This window comes from Anser anser, assembly GCF_964211835.1.
Source record: "Anser anser genome assembly, chromosome: 2".
NCBI lineage: Eukaryota > Metazoa > Chordata > Aves > Anseriformes > Anatidae > Anser > Anser anser.
In genome coordinates, this window is record NC_139721.1 from 64,597,887 (window position 1) to 64,612,610 (window position 14,724).

Here is a 14,724-nt window from a genome sequence, read left to right on the forward strand (position 1 = left end):
GGAAAAATGTCTTGCTGTAAGGGTGACTGAGCACAGGAACAGGTTGCCCAGAGATACTGTGGAGTCTCTTCTGGCATGATTCAAAAATCATCTGGACACAATCCTGGGGGACCCTGATTGTTGAGCAGGGAAGTTGGACTAGATGATCTCCAGAGGTCCCTTCCAACCTCAACCATTCTGTGATTCTATGTAATTAGCATTTATACACAAAACATTCACTTTAAGGAACAAGAGTAGTAATTATCGCTTTTTCAGTTTTGTAAAAGGATCTATAATAATAATAATAACAATAACAACAATAATAATAATAAATAGAAAGTCTTTTAAATGCTCCTTAAAATTCTTAGTAGGGGTGGCTCCTTTCTAGAAATGGCTTCCCCATTTACTTAGTAAAGACCAATCTTGTTTCTTCTTATGGCAAAGACAGATGTGCAAAGAAAATGAGAGGAATAGCAAGAGATAGAAAAATGCAATCTCTGTCTCAGATGCTCATTTGCAGGAAGATTATGGGTCTGAACAGAGCCTGGAAAAAATATAGTTCCAGCTTCAGTGTGAGGCATGCAGGAAATAGCTGTTTGCACCATCATAAGCTGCCAGTCTTGGCAAACAGAACATAATGCAGAACTTCTGCTTTAAGCACACTGGAAACAAACAAAAAAAACCCAACAGCTTCAAATGTCTCATTTTACTGTTGATGGTACTGTCACTCACCATGCCTCTGAAATTACGTGATTTAAACTGTATGAAGATAATAAAATTTCTGTTTTTTTCTTCCTGTTTCAAAACTGGGTTTGGTGTTACTTAAACAACAGAGGGCATAGCATGTATTAGCATTTTAAATGTTTATACATGGAATGCTTAAGATAACTCTATATTTTTTAAAATTTTTATTTTATAACAGACAATGCAGTTTCAAGGCAAACTAAAGTTTCTTTTTGGACAAAGGAAGAAGTCCTCATCAGGAACAGTATTACCACCTCAGCTGTCCTTATTCTGCATAGTGGTACCACTTCTTCTCCCTTCTATGACAGAGATGAAGATGAAAAGTCTGCTTGTGAAAGCAAAACACAAAGCTGATGATGCAGCAGCAGTGAATACAAAGTATTTTCAATTAATCTTTTATCATGTAGTAAAGTATGCTATGGGCTTTATGTTTATTGAGCAAGTAAAAAGTAAAAATGATGCTAAATAACTCTTCATTTTAAAACCCTTTCTTAGAAAGTAAATTATTTATCTGGATTCTCCTTCCTAATCTTCAGAAGTTATCAAAGAAAAAAATCATTCTACTAGTTGCAGAAGTAGAAAAGCAAGCATATTTGTACCGAGAATTCTCAAATTTCAGTATCTTCCAGTAGCACAATTATTTGGACTTGGCCATTTTGGTAACCAACAAAGGAAAAAGAAAATGTTAGAAAACTGAATGTGTGCTTGTAGGAGGGTTCAAAGAGAGTCAAATGAGATGTATTTGATTTATGTATTTATCTTATAACAGAAGGCTTATGAATACATAAGTCTACAATTGCACTAAATGGCCTAGGGCTGATCACATGGTAGCTATCAAAGAAGATCAGGACAGATTGTGTTCAGACTCATTTCCTGCCTAACACTTATTTTCGTTAGTCTTCTCTGATTGAATTTTAGTTGATGTTTGGGGCTAGGATTATGTTTTCCTTTATTTGGTTAAATATGACCTTATAACAATGAGGTCCATCACTGTGAAGTAAAACGCTCATCAGTGTGACTCAGAGTATCATAATTTGGCTTTTAGTTAGAATATGCTTATGTATGTGTGGATTTACTATCCAGATGTGTAATGTGGTTGTAGCACGTACATCCTTTTGACGAGAATTAAATTACTGGAAAGCCAATATAACGGAATGTGTAGGCTTTGGATCGCAGTTTTAAAGCCATTTCCATTTGCTGGGTTTTCAGCAGTCCAGGTGAAATTAATTGAAGACCAAAATTCAGCTCCTAGGAGAGAGGCACTTGAATTTTACTAACTGACTGGGCAGCAGCCAAGGATTTGACAGGAATTAAGTGTGCTTCATGTATTTACTATTTCATTTTATCTATATTATAATTTAATTTATGTAAAAAAATGGAAACTTCGGGGTTTCATTTGGTTTGGTCCTTAAACATGATGGCCGAGGATGGTGAGCAAATTTATATAGACAATTACAGTCTCATCGTCTTAATGAAGGGAAAAATTTGGAAAGAAGTGTTACAGGATTTGTAGCCTTTACAAACCCTGATATGAATCCTGTAGTAAAGATTGGAAGAAATCCATTAAAATCATAGGATGATTATTGGAAATTGAAGTCATAGTAACTCTTAAGTGCATTGCTGGTGAGTGAGATGCAACTACCTTGAATGACAGGCAGAGCAAAATGTACAAAGCATTTGTCTCAATTCAAGCTGACATTTATTATTCCAGATACAGTAAATTGTGAGCTGAATATTCCTAAACATAACTATTCCTTTTAATTGAATGCAGAATTCCTGTCATATTCCAGTTTGAGCAACCATATGATGCAGGAGACATAGATAATTATTTTGCATTGGTTATTATATGTTTAAACCATCGGTCTTTGCAAATGGTCAACAGCTTGATGATCACATCTTTCATAGTTTGTGATTTTGCTTTTTTGTCATTCACTGATGAGGAATTTTCCACATTTTTTTTCCCTACAGCTCCAATTCCAAAGGTAATTCAGGTCTGTGTGAAGCAGCAGAATTATACGGAAAAAGTAGTCATCATGAAGGTGCATCTTTCAATAATGTTTTACAGATTGCTGAAAACCAACTCAAAGGTACGTCTGCTAATTAATTCTGGATTATATACAGTTTGTGGAGAAAGAGCCTTGCTTTTTCTTTTCATCTGTTGGGTTTTCCAGGTTTTGGTCCCAGTACTCTTTTTTTTTTTTCTCTCGCATACCCCTTCTGTAAAAAAGGTGAATAATTAACCACCTCAAAAGTCAGTATTGAATTAGTCTGCTATTTCATTGGGCATAAATACTATGATACTGTGATGCCAACATTACACATATATTAATAATAAGAATAGTAAATAAGAGTATTCAAAGTCCACTTTACTAAAAATAGCAGCTTTGAAATTAACAGTATTATAGGAAAATTTTAATAATGATTGTATCTATCCTTATTTGAGGAAAACTGAAAAATGTATTACAAATGCTACTTCCCTCAAAAATCAGAAAACAGAAGGAAAATTAAAACACATTGTCTATAAAATTCAAAACTTGCTTGCGACTCATACTTTTCCAGTGTTTGAATGTGACAATTCCATAAGAGTCTATGCTGTGTTTTGGATTTTTGCAATGGATAGAATTCTGATTGTGAGTCTTCTCCAAGGGACAGATTCTTCTTGAGCAGAATTGTACTCAGCCTTTGTACCTGCTGGAAAACTTTAACTTCTTTAAAACCATTCCTCTGTCTTAGCCCCATTTTTCATTAAGATTTTCTTATTGCTATAGTAATACTGCTGAGAGGGAAAAATGACAACGAAGTGAAAGTACTGAAAAATCTTTGGCTGCAGTTTATGAGCTTCTAATTGCCACATTCAGTTTTTCAAATTTCATCCTTTGTGTAGTTTGCCTAGTTCTGTGACATATTTTAGCATGTATTCTCCTCTGCTGATGATTCCAAGGAAGCAAACAAACTTGTGAGCATTCATCAGTTAAAAAATAATAAAATAAAATAAAATAAAATAAAATAAAATAAAATAAAATAAAATAAAATAAAATAAAATAATAAAAAGGGGTAAGAAAAATATTTAAAACTGATTGTGCTAAAATATACTTTCTTTTAAATTGTATAGCAAAGAATAATGGAGAAAATGGCATTTCTCTAGTCAAAGTACAAACAAATGAAGATCACTGGGTCTGGGTTCAAGCTAACACTCAACTTCTGTATCGAAGTGGTTGTTCAGAATATGTCCTTGCCCAGCAGCAAATGTTAAAGTAAGTATATTTTCCATTACTAAAAACAAAACAAAACAAAACAAAACAAAAACATATTTTAGAAAAATGAATGTATTCTTTGTGTGAGATTTAAGAACGAAACAAAACAAAACAAAAACCTGTAGTGTCCTAAGAGAAGAGGTGTATGAGAAAGACTTTTTAAAGTTTTTTTAAGTTTACTTAACAAATGAAAATCTATTTTTGTCTTGTATCGTATGAAATGGCTGTTATATACTAAACAATATGTTTTAATTCTTCAATATTTGTTCCTTCTGAAATCGAGTATACATACATCTTAAAACAGAATACTTCAAAAGGAAACTGTTTTATTATTATTATGCCTTGGCTTTCTTGCACAAAAATATATTTTGGGGGTTTATTTTACTTTGCAACTTAATATCTTTGTTGATTTAGTGTCCTGACTTTTCCTAACATCTGATAATGTTAAGCTTTTTTTTTTTTTTTCCTTTGTGGATGACAGTTGAGTTCATGTTTTTAGTTGTGGATATTCAACATAATCTAAACAGGGATGCTCATATTCATTGTATGTTTGTAGATAGATACACGTAGCTGGCTGTAGGCTCAGCCTTGGAATGGAAGCTGTATGCGCAGATATGCATTCAAAGAGGACTTTTCCACTGGGTTTTCCCCTTTCCTCCCACAATGGCTTTTCCTCCTTCCCCCATGGGACCGTCTCTTCCAGTTCCTGTGGGCCTTGTTGAGGTATCTCTTCAAGCCAGTCTGAGGGAAGAGATAAGAAAGTGGATTGAATGAGCAGGGGCCAGGAGATTTACATAGCCACCATCTGGCCTTGTGGTCACATTTGTCCGCTATCTCTGTTCTATTCCTTTTGGATGCCTTGCAGGTGGAAGAAATTTAAAAAAGTCTTTGGACTCCTACAGTAGATATCCCTTGCAGGCAGCATAGCTCCCAGGATCTAGGTGAATAGTAGAGGACCTCCCATCTGAAGGTGGTGGAACTCTACCTTTACTGGGATGCGATAAATATTATCTTGCCATAGAAGGGAATGAACATCTATTAAGGAGCAGATTAAAAGTGCCTGTTTCTTGTATTCAGGTCTCTACTTCTAAATTGTTTTCTGTGTAACTAAGCAAGCTCTTTGATGTTGATTTGGTTACATGTTACATTTCGTGGTTAAAAACCTTCATTTTTGCTTAGTAGTTCCTACGGGTTGAAGAGTTACAAGAGCTGGCCTTGCAGATGATACTCAGTTCTGTCCTCTTGCTCACCTGCAGTAGATGCTGCCTGTTCTTTTCATCCTTACTACTACTTTTTGTTAAATTGCATGCTGTCTTCCTGGGAACGTACATTCTTTTGAGAAGTTTCTCTAATCCACTGCAAAATTCTTGATTTTGTGATCTAATCTTTTGTTACTAAGTGCATATTGTCCTATCTATTTTCCCAATTAGACTATTTTCTGAGAATTATTTTCTGCAGCAAACTGGCATCCTACCATTTGCGTCTCAGGGCTCTCAATAATAATATTTAGCAGAGGACTGAAAATACTTTAAAAGAAAAAGAAAGAAAATACTCTCTGTTCTCAGTGTATGTTTATCACAGTGGGACATTCTCTCTTTATAATAACATGGACTCCCTCTACTGGAAATACCTATACGTGCACATTGAGTCCATACCCAAGGAAAAAGTTTTTATAGCAAGAAAAAAGCCTTCTGAAAAGGAATCCATTTTTTTTAGGCTCAGTTCCTTACTGCGATGTCCCCTCCTTGTTCTGACAAGGAGGGTGCAGATTCATAGCATGGACTCCGCGTGTTTGGGAATTAGCACATTTGTGAATTCCAGGCAAATTCTCAACCCTGGAGTTCAGAGAAGTATTATATCTAGCACAGAAATACTAGGACAGGACTCTCCAATAATGTCGAGTATTTCAGCTGTAGGTCACTGAAAATGAATTCACTGGTCGTCTTGGAAAACGAAAGGCAATATGAATTAAGTTAGACATGTAAAACAAACCTACGCCAAATATAAACATCTGTGACTATTCTGGACACTTACTTGGGCATTTCATTTCATCTAATGACAATTATTCATTCTCAGATATAGGACCCCCATGGTTCCTGATCAAATTGCTTTGATCAGAAAGTTCTTATCTGTCCTAATAATTCCTTGCTAACAAACTACATCTAATCTAACATGCTATTTGCGCTCTATCTCTAGACTTTCTTTTTTTTCACAAGAAAAATTGTTTACATATATTTTAACAGAATAATGACAGTGTAAGGTAGTTACCATATACCGTACATAATGTTCCACAGTATTTAAGGTCTTTGTGAACTGTGTGCCTGAGTAGATATGTGTCATAATTTAGATGAAATAGTGCCACAGAAAGGTAGTTGTGCATGCAGTGATGCCCAGATGCATGTAAGCACTTTTTTCTATCTTGAATAAATGCAAAGTTTATATGGACAAGAGTATGAGATATTAAATTAAAGACAAAATATTGCTCATAAAACATGTAAAACCACTCCATTTGTATTGCAGAAAAGATCCATTTAGAAAACTCTGATTGACTTTTTTTTTTTTTCCTACTGTTATTGAAAGGGAAGAAGATGAACAACTGAAGATACCAAGCAGTTTTGCCAGTTTGAAAGGAAACCTAGACGGATTTTCCTATAACAGTGCCATTGAAACCCTGGGCCAGTTAAAGCATTTCAACTGGACAGCAGTGAAAAATGACCAAGACAATATAAAAGTGAAGTTTGAGCCTCATACAAATGGTGAGTGTTTCATGCAAGAGGAATCTCTCAGCTCTAATGTATCAGTTTTAGGCGTTCAAAACAACTGCACCACAAACAATAGCTGGACTTTAAGAAACTCAAGCTCTTGTTCTATGAACCAGCGAATGAATGCATGTTCAAACAGAAGAGCTGGATCATTCTACAATAGAGACCAAAGTTTCTTAAATTTAGCATCAACTTGTCCTTCCCACTGGGGGAGTGCAGAAAATTGTCAGTCTTACTCAGGCTTACAACAGCGCGCTGTAGAGAGCTACGCTACAGACCATCTGAAACTGCAGAGATCGTTAATATCCTCAGAGTCTCTCTATGATGCAGCATTTCCCTTGGATATGCCTATCAAAACAGAATACGATTCTGATTCTGAAAACATCGCTGATAACTACCTGACGTCGCAAAACCGAGCCTGGATGGACGACAACGGCACAGTGAGGAAGCAGTTGTTCAGCTATCCCAACAGGGTGCACCTTAAAACCGAACCGGACCTCTGTCAGCAAGCTTCACCTTGCCAGAAGCCTAGGCACTGCCTTTACACGCCGCATAACTGGCAATGCATCGTAGCAAATCATCCCAGCAATCTCAATCTGAACAGATCTTGCAAGGGTTTGCGTAACAGAGAGGTGGCCCCGTTTTGCCCCCAGAACTCCTCCACCTGCTTGGAAAGCCTGCCTGACCTGCCGCACTCCGAGTGCTATGGCCAGTTCTACAGCCCCGGTCCAGGGGAGGAGAAAGAGCAGAGTAATGAGGTTTTTAAAATGCCATGTGAATACAAAAACCCCTGCTTGGTTCAAGCAATCAAGCGTGAGCCCCTGGATTCCCCACCATTGTCCAGCAATGGACAGAACAGAGCACATGTTAGCTTCCCTGAAAACACATTAGCAGGTCCTGTGCCTCATAAAACCACTGAATGTACATTCTTACAATAGATTTTATAGCATTGGGAATATTTATAATGTTACAGGCAAGAAGAAATTTTAGGTTCTCTTCCAGTTGGGTTAAACGAGTTACCAAAATTTAAAGCCAGTGGAAAGATTTTAAGTGTGTGTGCGTGTGCATGTGTGCTTCTGTGTGTGGAAAAAAACCTGACACAGATGCATACCCCCCTCACACCTTTACACACAGCCATTCTCTTAGTGATCCTTGGAAAGAAAGAAAGATAAAACCTCAGATACAGAAAAATAATCAGTTATTATTGCACAGGTGTACTTGCTAATTTGTCTTCATCGTCTTTCCTTTCTTGTTTCCAGTTCTGTAACAATGTCTAGCTATTTCTGTTTTTTGCCTTTGTTCCTTTTTTTTTTTCCTCTCAAGCTGAAGCGATGCCTTTCTGGAAAGACAAAATGTTTATGGTCTTCAGTGTGGCCAGAAGTTTACCTTTGGAGTTTTTTTGGTTTTATTTTTAGCCACTCTAATAAGAAGCATCAGCTATTCCTTTATCTCAACATTAAATTAATGACAACAGGCAAGGGCTTCCCAAAACCGACTTCTTAACTTAAAAGGATAGCATTAATTTGGAGAAAACAGTATTCATAAAATGCATTAGAAGTTTTTTCACTTCAAACTGAGGTTTTTCCCATGTTTCCTTGACAAGGCTGTTTTAGTACACATATTTTTCCATTTTAAAGCCTTCAGGCTTTCATGTTGCTGTTTGAAAGACTGAACAATGGGATGTTATCCACTTCCATAAATGAGCTACAAAGGGCTTTTAAATGTACGTGAGAAGAAAATATTTCTCCAATTATTTTCCTTGCTCTCACTTGTAGCATTAACAAAAGAAATGCACTTTTAACTTTGATGGTATCTCTTTGACTGATAACAGCTTGTTAGTCATCATCACCTGACATCAAAAATCAAATCCCATGCTAAGATTAGAAATGTTATTTTCAAAAGCAACCTCATTTCATCCCCAAAAGAAAATCTTAATCTCACTGAGAGACAACTGGATTTATGCACCAAAGTGCTTTTGAAAACAGATCCATATGCTTTCCTTTGAACCCAGATAGTCATTTTTTTCCACTTTAAAAACAAATCTACAACTCTGTTTTGGTTATTGTTGTTGTTGTAGTTTGACTCCTGCACTAATTTTTGTTTTAAAATTGCACTATTTCAACTTTATATCGCCTTCAATTATATAAAAAAACATCATTATAAAAAAGCTTAGATGTATATGTGCTTTTTGAAAGAAGCCCTATAATGAATGTTTTCTTTTTCAAAATGTTATAAATAATTATATTGTCTTTATCCCTGCTAGCCACTAAGGGCATGGCTTTACATGCCAGTGAAGTGGCATAAATTTCTCCCTAATGCTATATGTACATGGGATAAGTGTAGTTTTCAGGTAAGGGGATGGTTCTGCACAGGGAGTGGCACCTGGGAGTCTGCTCTTCTCCAAGTCTGATAGAAGTCGCTGCCTGAACGTTAGAGTTGGCAGCAGTAAATAACATGCATTCTCTGCATGTCACTTATGTGCTTATGAACAATGGTTTGATCTGAGATGCTGCACTTTACACAGAAATGACGGAGACACTTACTAAACTTTTGATGACTGTCCTGCATATGGCAGTATTCACTGCAGAAAGGGAAGAGTGGACGATAAAGAGGGGCAAAAATGTCCTGCTGCAGCTCAAGTTAAATCTGCCGTAACCCAGCTGACCATACTCCAGCCAGGAGAAATCTCTATTTTTGTGTCTGAGGTACATCAGCTCCCTGTTGGCTGCGTGCTGCCTCTTACTTGAGACTGTTTTAATATCCTTGTCTTAGTATTTTCACTGGTGGGTACAACGCAACATCGGACCCCTTTCAGAGATGAGGCTGTAAGGGTGGAATTTACACCGCGATCCCATGAATCATCATTCCCTTCACATAACGTTAAGCCCAATCACACAAATCGTTCTGGGTACTCAAGTCAAGTGAGACTGTGATAAATCAGCAGAGGTGCACAGCGTCTGCCTTGTTGAGTTATTATCTACAAAAACAAGAGCAGAAGTGGGGTGGTGCGGAGATAAGGCAGTGTGGGACTAGCAGAGGACATGCCAGAATGACTGCCAAAAAGCTGTTCATTTAACCCCACTCTTGGACTCACCGTGACACCCCTCTGAGTGAAGGTACCTGGGCATGGTTTAGCGCTACCTTGCGCCTTCTCTCTTCATTTGGATCGATGCAACATGACTGTAAAACACTACTAGCCTCATCTGGAAGTGCTGATGCCATTTTGCACAGATAGAAACGGTCACACCGGCTGCAACTTTGTAGAGGACTTTGCCTCTGAATGCCTTGTATGTGCTTAGAGGTGTTTCCTAAGTAGTTATTTGTGCATAACTACAAAGGGAGAATTATTCCGGCCCAATTTCTCTCTCCAGTGCGGAAGTAGCTCATGCTAACAACATAAGTTCTCTTAAAGATCTTTCTGTTACAGAAAAATGGATATTTTGTTGACATAACTTCATCTACTCTCAGGCTCTTCTGGTCTATTTTGGCTGGGATTACTTTTCTCAGGCTCCCAACAAATCCAGTCACATTGTACTCATTTTAATTCATATCCTAAAGGTAGATGAAGGTTCTGCGTGTAAGAGAAGTTAATCTGATACTTGAAGTGTAATGGCCTTCTTCTAGGAGGATGAATTAATGTGTCACTTAAAAGGAGATGTCACCTCCTGACTGCTCCCTGTGCAGTTGTGGTCAGGTTTCCTTCCTTACCCTTCCATAAAGTCTGAATCCACGAAAAATACTAGGTGGCTTACACTTATGCCATGCATCACGTTTGAATTTTTCTCACTTACATTGTGGCTGACTTGTTACTCCCAGTCTCGCATGAAAAAGACTGAGAAGTAGAGTTCAAGATGTTTTCATCCAGTGGCATTCAGCTTTTATCCTCAATAACTGGTACTTGTACCCCCAAGCACAGCCCTAGGGTCTGTTTTAGGCGCCTCCCAGTGCATTTATTGTGACATTGGCAAAATTCTTCTTGTAGAACAAATGCCCTTACAAATGCTTCCTTGACAGAAACTTGGAGCTTTCAGGCCAAAAGAAATGCCTTTCTTTTCCCAGTGTGTGCCTGATGCTTTCTAGCACCTGACTGAGGATAGCATTCTGACTTCAGCTGTACAATCTCCAGAGCTTGCGATAGAACAAACTCCTTAATTCTGGTATTTTATTTTTTGTTTAAGCTCTGAGAATGTGACTGCCTCGGAGATGTTACTCAGCGCACAGACAGCAGAGATTATTATCAGTGCTAAAGCTGCTGCTGAAGGTCTTGTCTTTACTGAGAAGTTGGCCTCATTTTCGCTCTCAGAGGACAGCTGCAGTGCTGCCCAGTGCTGGTCCAATTACAGCACACCACTTGAAGCCACTGTCTTTACCTGAAAACCAACCTAATTTGAGCGAGGGGTAAGCTTGTGAGGTAAATGGGATTTTCCTGCTTCTTCCGATGCTGTTAACACCAGTGGCTGAAACTGGGGCAGACTTCCACTGTACAAAACACTATCAATAATTTATATTCACTTTAGACTGGGATGCCCAAATAGAGCTTTGTTTTGAGAGTCTGAAGAGAATCTGAACTCTTTGTAGGACTGACAGACTTCGTACGACTTGACTGTAATATAGTAATGTTTTGATTGGCCTTCGATAGAACATAGTGATGGATTCTTAAAATCCTTTGAACTGAATCTCTTCTGGATGGCATAGGGAGGTCTGACATTTGTGTGTCTGCCAGTTCAGAAGGACTTTTGCTGATGATCCTCAGTAGAGTATTAAGATTGACAGGGCATGTGCAATTCTCCTGGAAATTCCTAATGCTTAAAATACTTCAGTGGAAGGCATCAAGCCTGAGGCAAGGAATAGTCTGTGGGATAAAATCAGCTTCTGCTGCCTGGAAGCCTTGTTTAACTCCTGTTGAAGCCATATGGGAACTTACGTAGGACAACTTGACCCAGGGTAGCTATTTCACAAGAGCCATTAATTTGTCTTAACAAAATATGATATTTTAATTAAAATTGTAAAAAGATATCATTTCTCCTGCCTATGAATAAATAAGTTGCTCAGGTAGTCAAAAAACCCACCTGATTCATTTTCTTTCATTGCAGTGTCATGTAACTAAGAAACCCAAACTCAGTATGATGGAGGTATATAGAGCCTTTGCTCTTTATTTCTTTTCTTTTCATTCTGTTCTCTCACTAGAAAAGAAGTTTCTTCCCCTGGAGTTTCTTCCTCTCTTATGCCTTGCAAAATCCTCTGTGAAATCACTTGTCATGATTGAAGCAGACTTCTGTAACATGCACAGTGAGAAAAGGAGTTCTGCAGGTGGCCACGCTCAGGCTGCAGTCACAAGGCTTTTATTTAGCTGAACAAAACTGTGGAAGAGAGATACCAGTAGTTTATGGCCATAGACCCTACCATCCTGACAAGTAGACCTTTGAACACGCATGGCACATATTCTTGCCATTATAAACACATTCTCCCGTAATGCGATTATAAATTTTTCCCCTTTTCATTTTTTTTTTTTCCCCATAACTGTGTTTTCTACATTGAGTGACCACATTTTCTCAAAACTGATATTCTTGGTTTTTAGATTTATATTGGCTTTGCTCATATAAAACTGTTCTCAGATACCCTGAAATCTGAAGCAAGTCAAATACGACCAGCAATTTTTCTGATTATGTTGAATGCACATTGATAAAACTTTACCACATTACAGGTTTTATCAAATTAAAAACTGTCTGGACATAAATTGAGATAGAGTCCAATTTCTTTAATTTGAATTTGAATTTAGTTATAAATTCAAATGTAGTTTGAAGTGTGTATTTCAGTTAACAGCACTGAACAAAATCATCAGTGACATGCTGAAAAATATAGTAAAAAGACAAAAAGTACTTTTTCTTTTCTTTTCTTTTCTTTTCTTTTCTTTTCTTTTTTCTTTTCTTTTCTTTTCTTTTCTTTTCTTTTCTTTTCTTTTCTTTTCTTTTCTTTTCTTTTCTTTTCTTTTCTTTTCTTTTCTTTTCTTTTCTTTTCTTTTCTTTTCTTTTCTTTTCTTTTTTTCTTTTCTTTCCTTTTTTTCTTAACCACATGCATATTCAAACACTTGCCTTAACCAAAGACTTTCTTTGGGTGAGTGTTTGGGTGGAGAGTAAAACAATATTGTTAAGACAAATTTTGGGGAGAAAAAAGATCACACTGAGTGATGTCATACTGTCAAGGTGTTCTGTGACTACAGCATTAACTCTCTACTCACTATCAGTAATTCTGTACTCCAAAATCATGTCCTTATTTTTTCTGTAGAACTGAATTTGTTACTCTTCAATCTGAAAACAATTTCTTGAAAACAGGGGTTGAGGTAATTCAGTGCTAGCATGTGTGTCTCTTGGTCAGACTGAAAACAGCATTCTAGGAGGCATGAAGCCCCCTCTACTCTTTGAGACTGTGATAAATTTAGAGTCTGCATTAACGCTGTTGCAGGTGGTCGTTGCAGCTCAGTCACCCACTGGGTGCTCTGACTGTGCAGCCTGAAATTTCATGGGATTTTTTGTTGTGGCAGGGCTCCAGTGACAGCTCGACAACAATCAGAACTTCTACTTTCACACTTGTATTGTTAGGATTACAGTATTCCAATGACTAACTGTGAGGAAAATATAAAAAGAAAAAAAAGAAAAAAAACAAAACAAACCAAAAAAACTTTGCATAAGGCAATGTAAAGAGCATCAGCTGCTTTGCTAATCCTGGTAATTCCATTTAATTAATTAAAAAGCTGTGTCTCAAAAATCAGGCAAAGTTCTGGTCTAGAAATCTCCATTTTGCACAGGAGCACGTCACAGGAATTACACCACCATTCTGCCTCTCTGTAGGGCACACCTTGGTCTTGCCCTTCCTTATCCCATCACTCTCCCTTCTGAACCAAATTTCTTCCTTTTTATTTTTAACTTTTGCACCACGTCCTTCCTTTGTTCATTTAAAATCTGAGATAAGAAGAGGCAAGCAGCAACATTGTGTTTTGTTTTGACTTTTGTCTTTCTAAGAAATAATTTCAAAAAGGCGCAAGTTATCTCAGTTCTCAGCAATGTATCAAGTCTACTTGCTACTCTCCTCGTAGTTTGGATGATTCTTCCTCTACGTGGCCAACAGCCTCCCCTCTTCTGAAAGGGCTCTTCCTCACACTCCTTCACCTCTTCCCAGGTTCTTAATGAAGCCAAAGAACACGTTCGTCCTTAAAGGTAGCTGTGTCTATCAAAAAGCTTCTCCTTTTTCTTCCTCTAGCTTTTCTACCTTCGTGACTTTATAGGATGGTACTTTGCAGCCTCCACCCGTTCTGCTTTCTGCCTCCATAGCTTTATTTTTACTCAGGCATACTTTAAAAGTTTTGCCAAAAGAACAATGTTATGCAGAAGTGCAATGCCCTGTTTCTTCCCCTGCTCCCTTTGAATGAGACAAAGGTACGGGCAGAAGTCTTAGTGTAATTACATCTCATAAAACAGAAAAAAGTCCCTTTGCTGGGGAATCGTACTCTATTCAGGCGGCTCTATTGCCAAGAAGCTGTGAGCTACCACCAGCAGTTTAAGACTGTAAGTATATACCGCCAATTCTTTTTGTGTTCAGACCTGGTCTCTTTTCAAAGATGAAGGAGCCTGCTTTCTCCTTTTTTTGCTCCTCTCATTTTTTAATTTTTTTTTTTTAATTTTTCCTATGTGCATTTATTCTTTGACTGTGCAGTTGCACTTTTAATACGTAATTTTTTAAAAGAAGAGTATGGAAGCATTGTTGAAAATGTACAGTGCAGCGTTTCCAATGAGTCTCTTTTAGGTTCTGAGGTCAGAACTGCAAAGAATTATCAAGGGGTTTAATGTGACTTTGTATCAAGGCTTCTGACTGTTAAAGAAATGCCCATGAAAATCATCAGTACAAATAATGCGATTTGTCTCAAAAAAAAAGTGCACAACCTGGTATCAAAACCTGCTATTAAGAATGCCGTTCTTGGCTCCTCCTAA

At 37.4% G+C, this 14,724-nt stretch overlaps 1 protein-coding gene across 3 annotated transcripts in view; it reads left to right on the top strand.

Moving 5' to 3' along the window:
• AHRR (aryl hydrocarbon receptor repressor) overlaps positions 1–11,803 on the top strand; it is a 92,187-nt gene extending 80,384 nt beyond the window's left edge. For all 3 annotated transcript variants that reach the window (XM_083825777.1, XM_083825778.1, XM_083825779.1), the window contains 4 exons: positions 902–1,101; positions 2,692–2,810; positions 3,836–3,977; positions 6,558–11,803. In XM_083825777.1, coding sequence (XP_083681903.1) covers positions 902–1,101; positions 2,692–2,810; positions 3,836–3,977; positions 6,558–7,677 — 1,581 coding nt within the window. In that variant the 3' untranslated portion in view covers positions 7,678–11,803. The remainder of the gene's footprint in view (positions 1–901; positions 1,102–2,691; positions 2,811–3,835; positions 3,978–6,557) is intronic.
• The last annotated feature ends 2,921 nt before the right edge of the window (positions 11,804–14,724 follow it).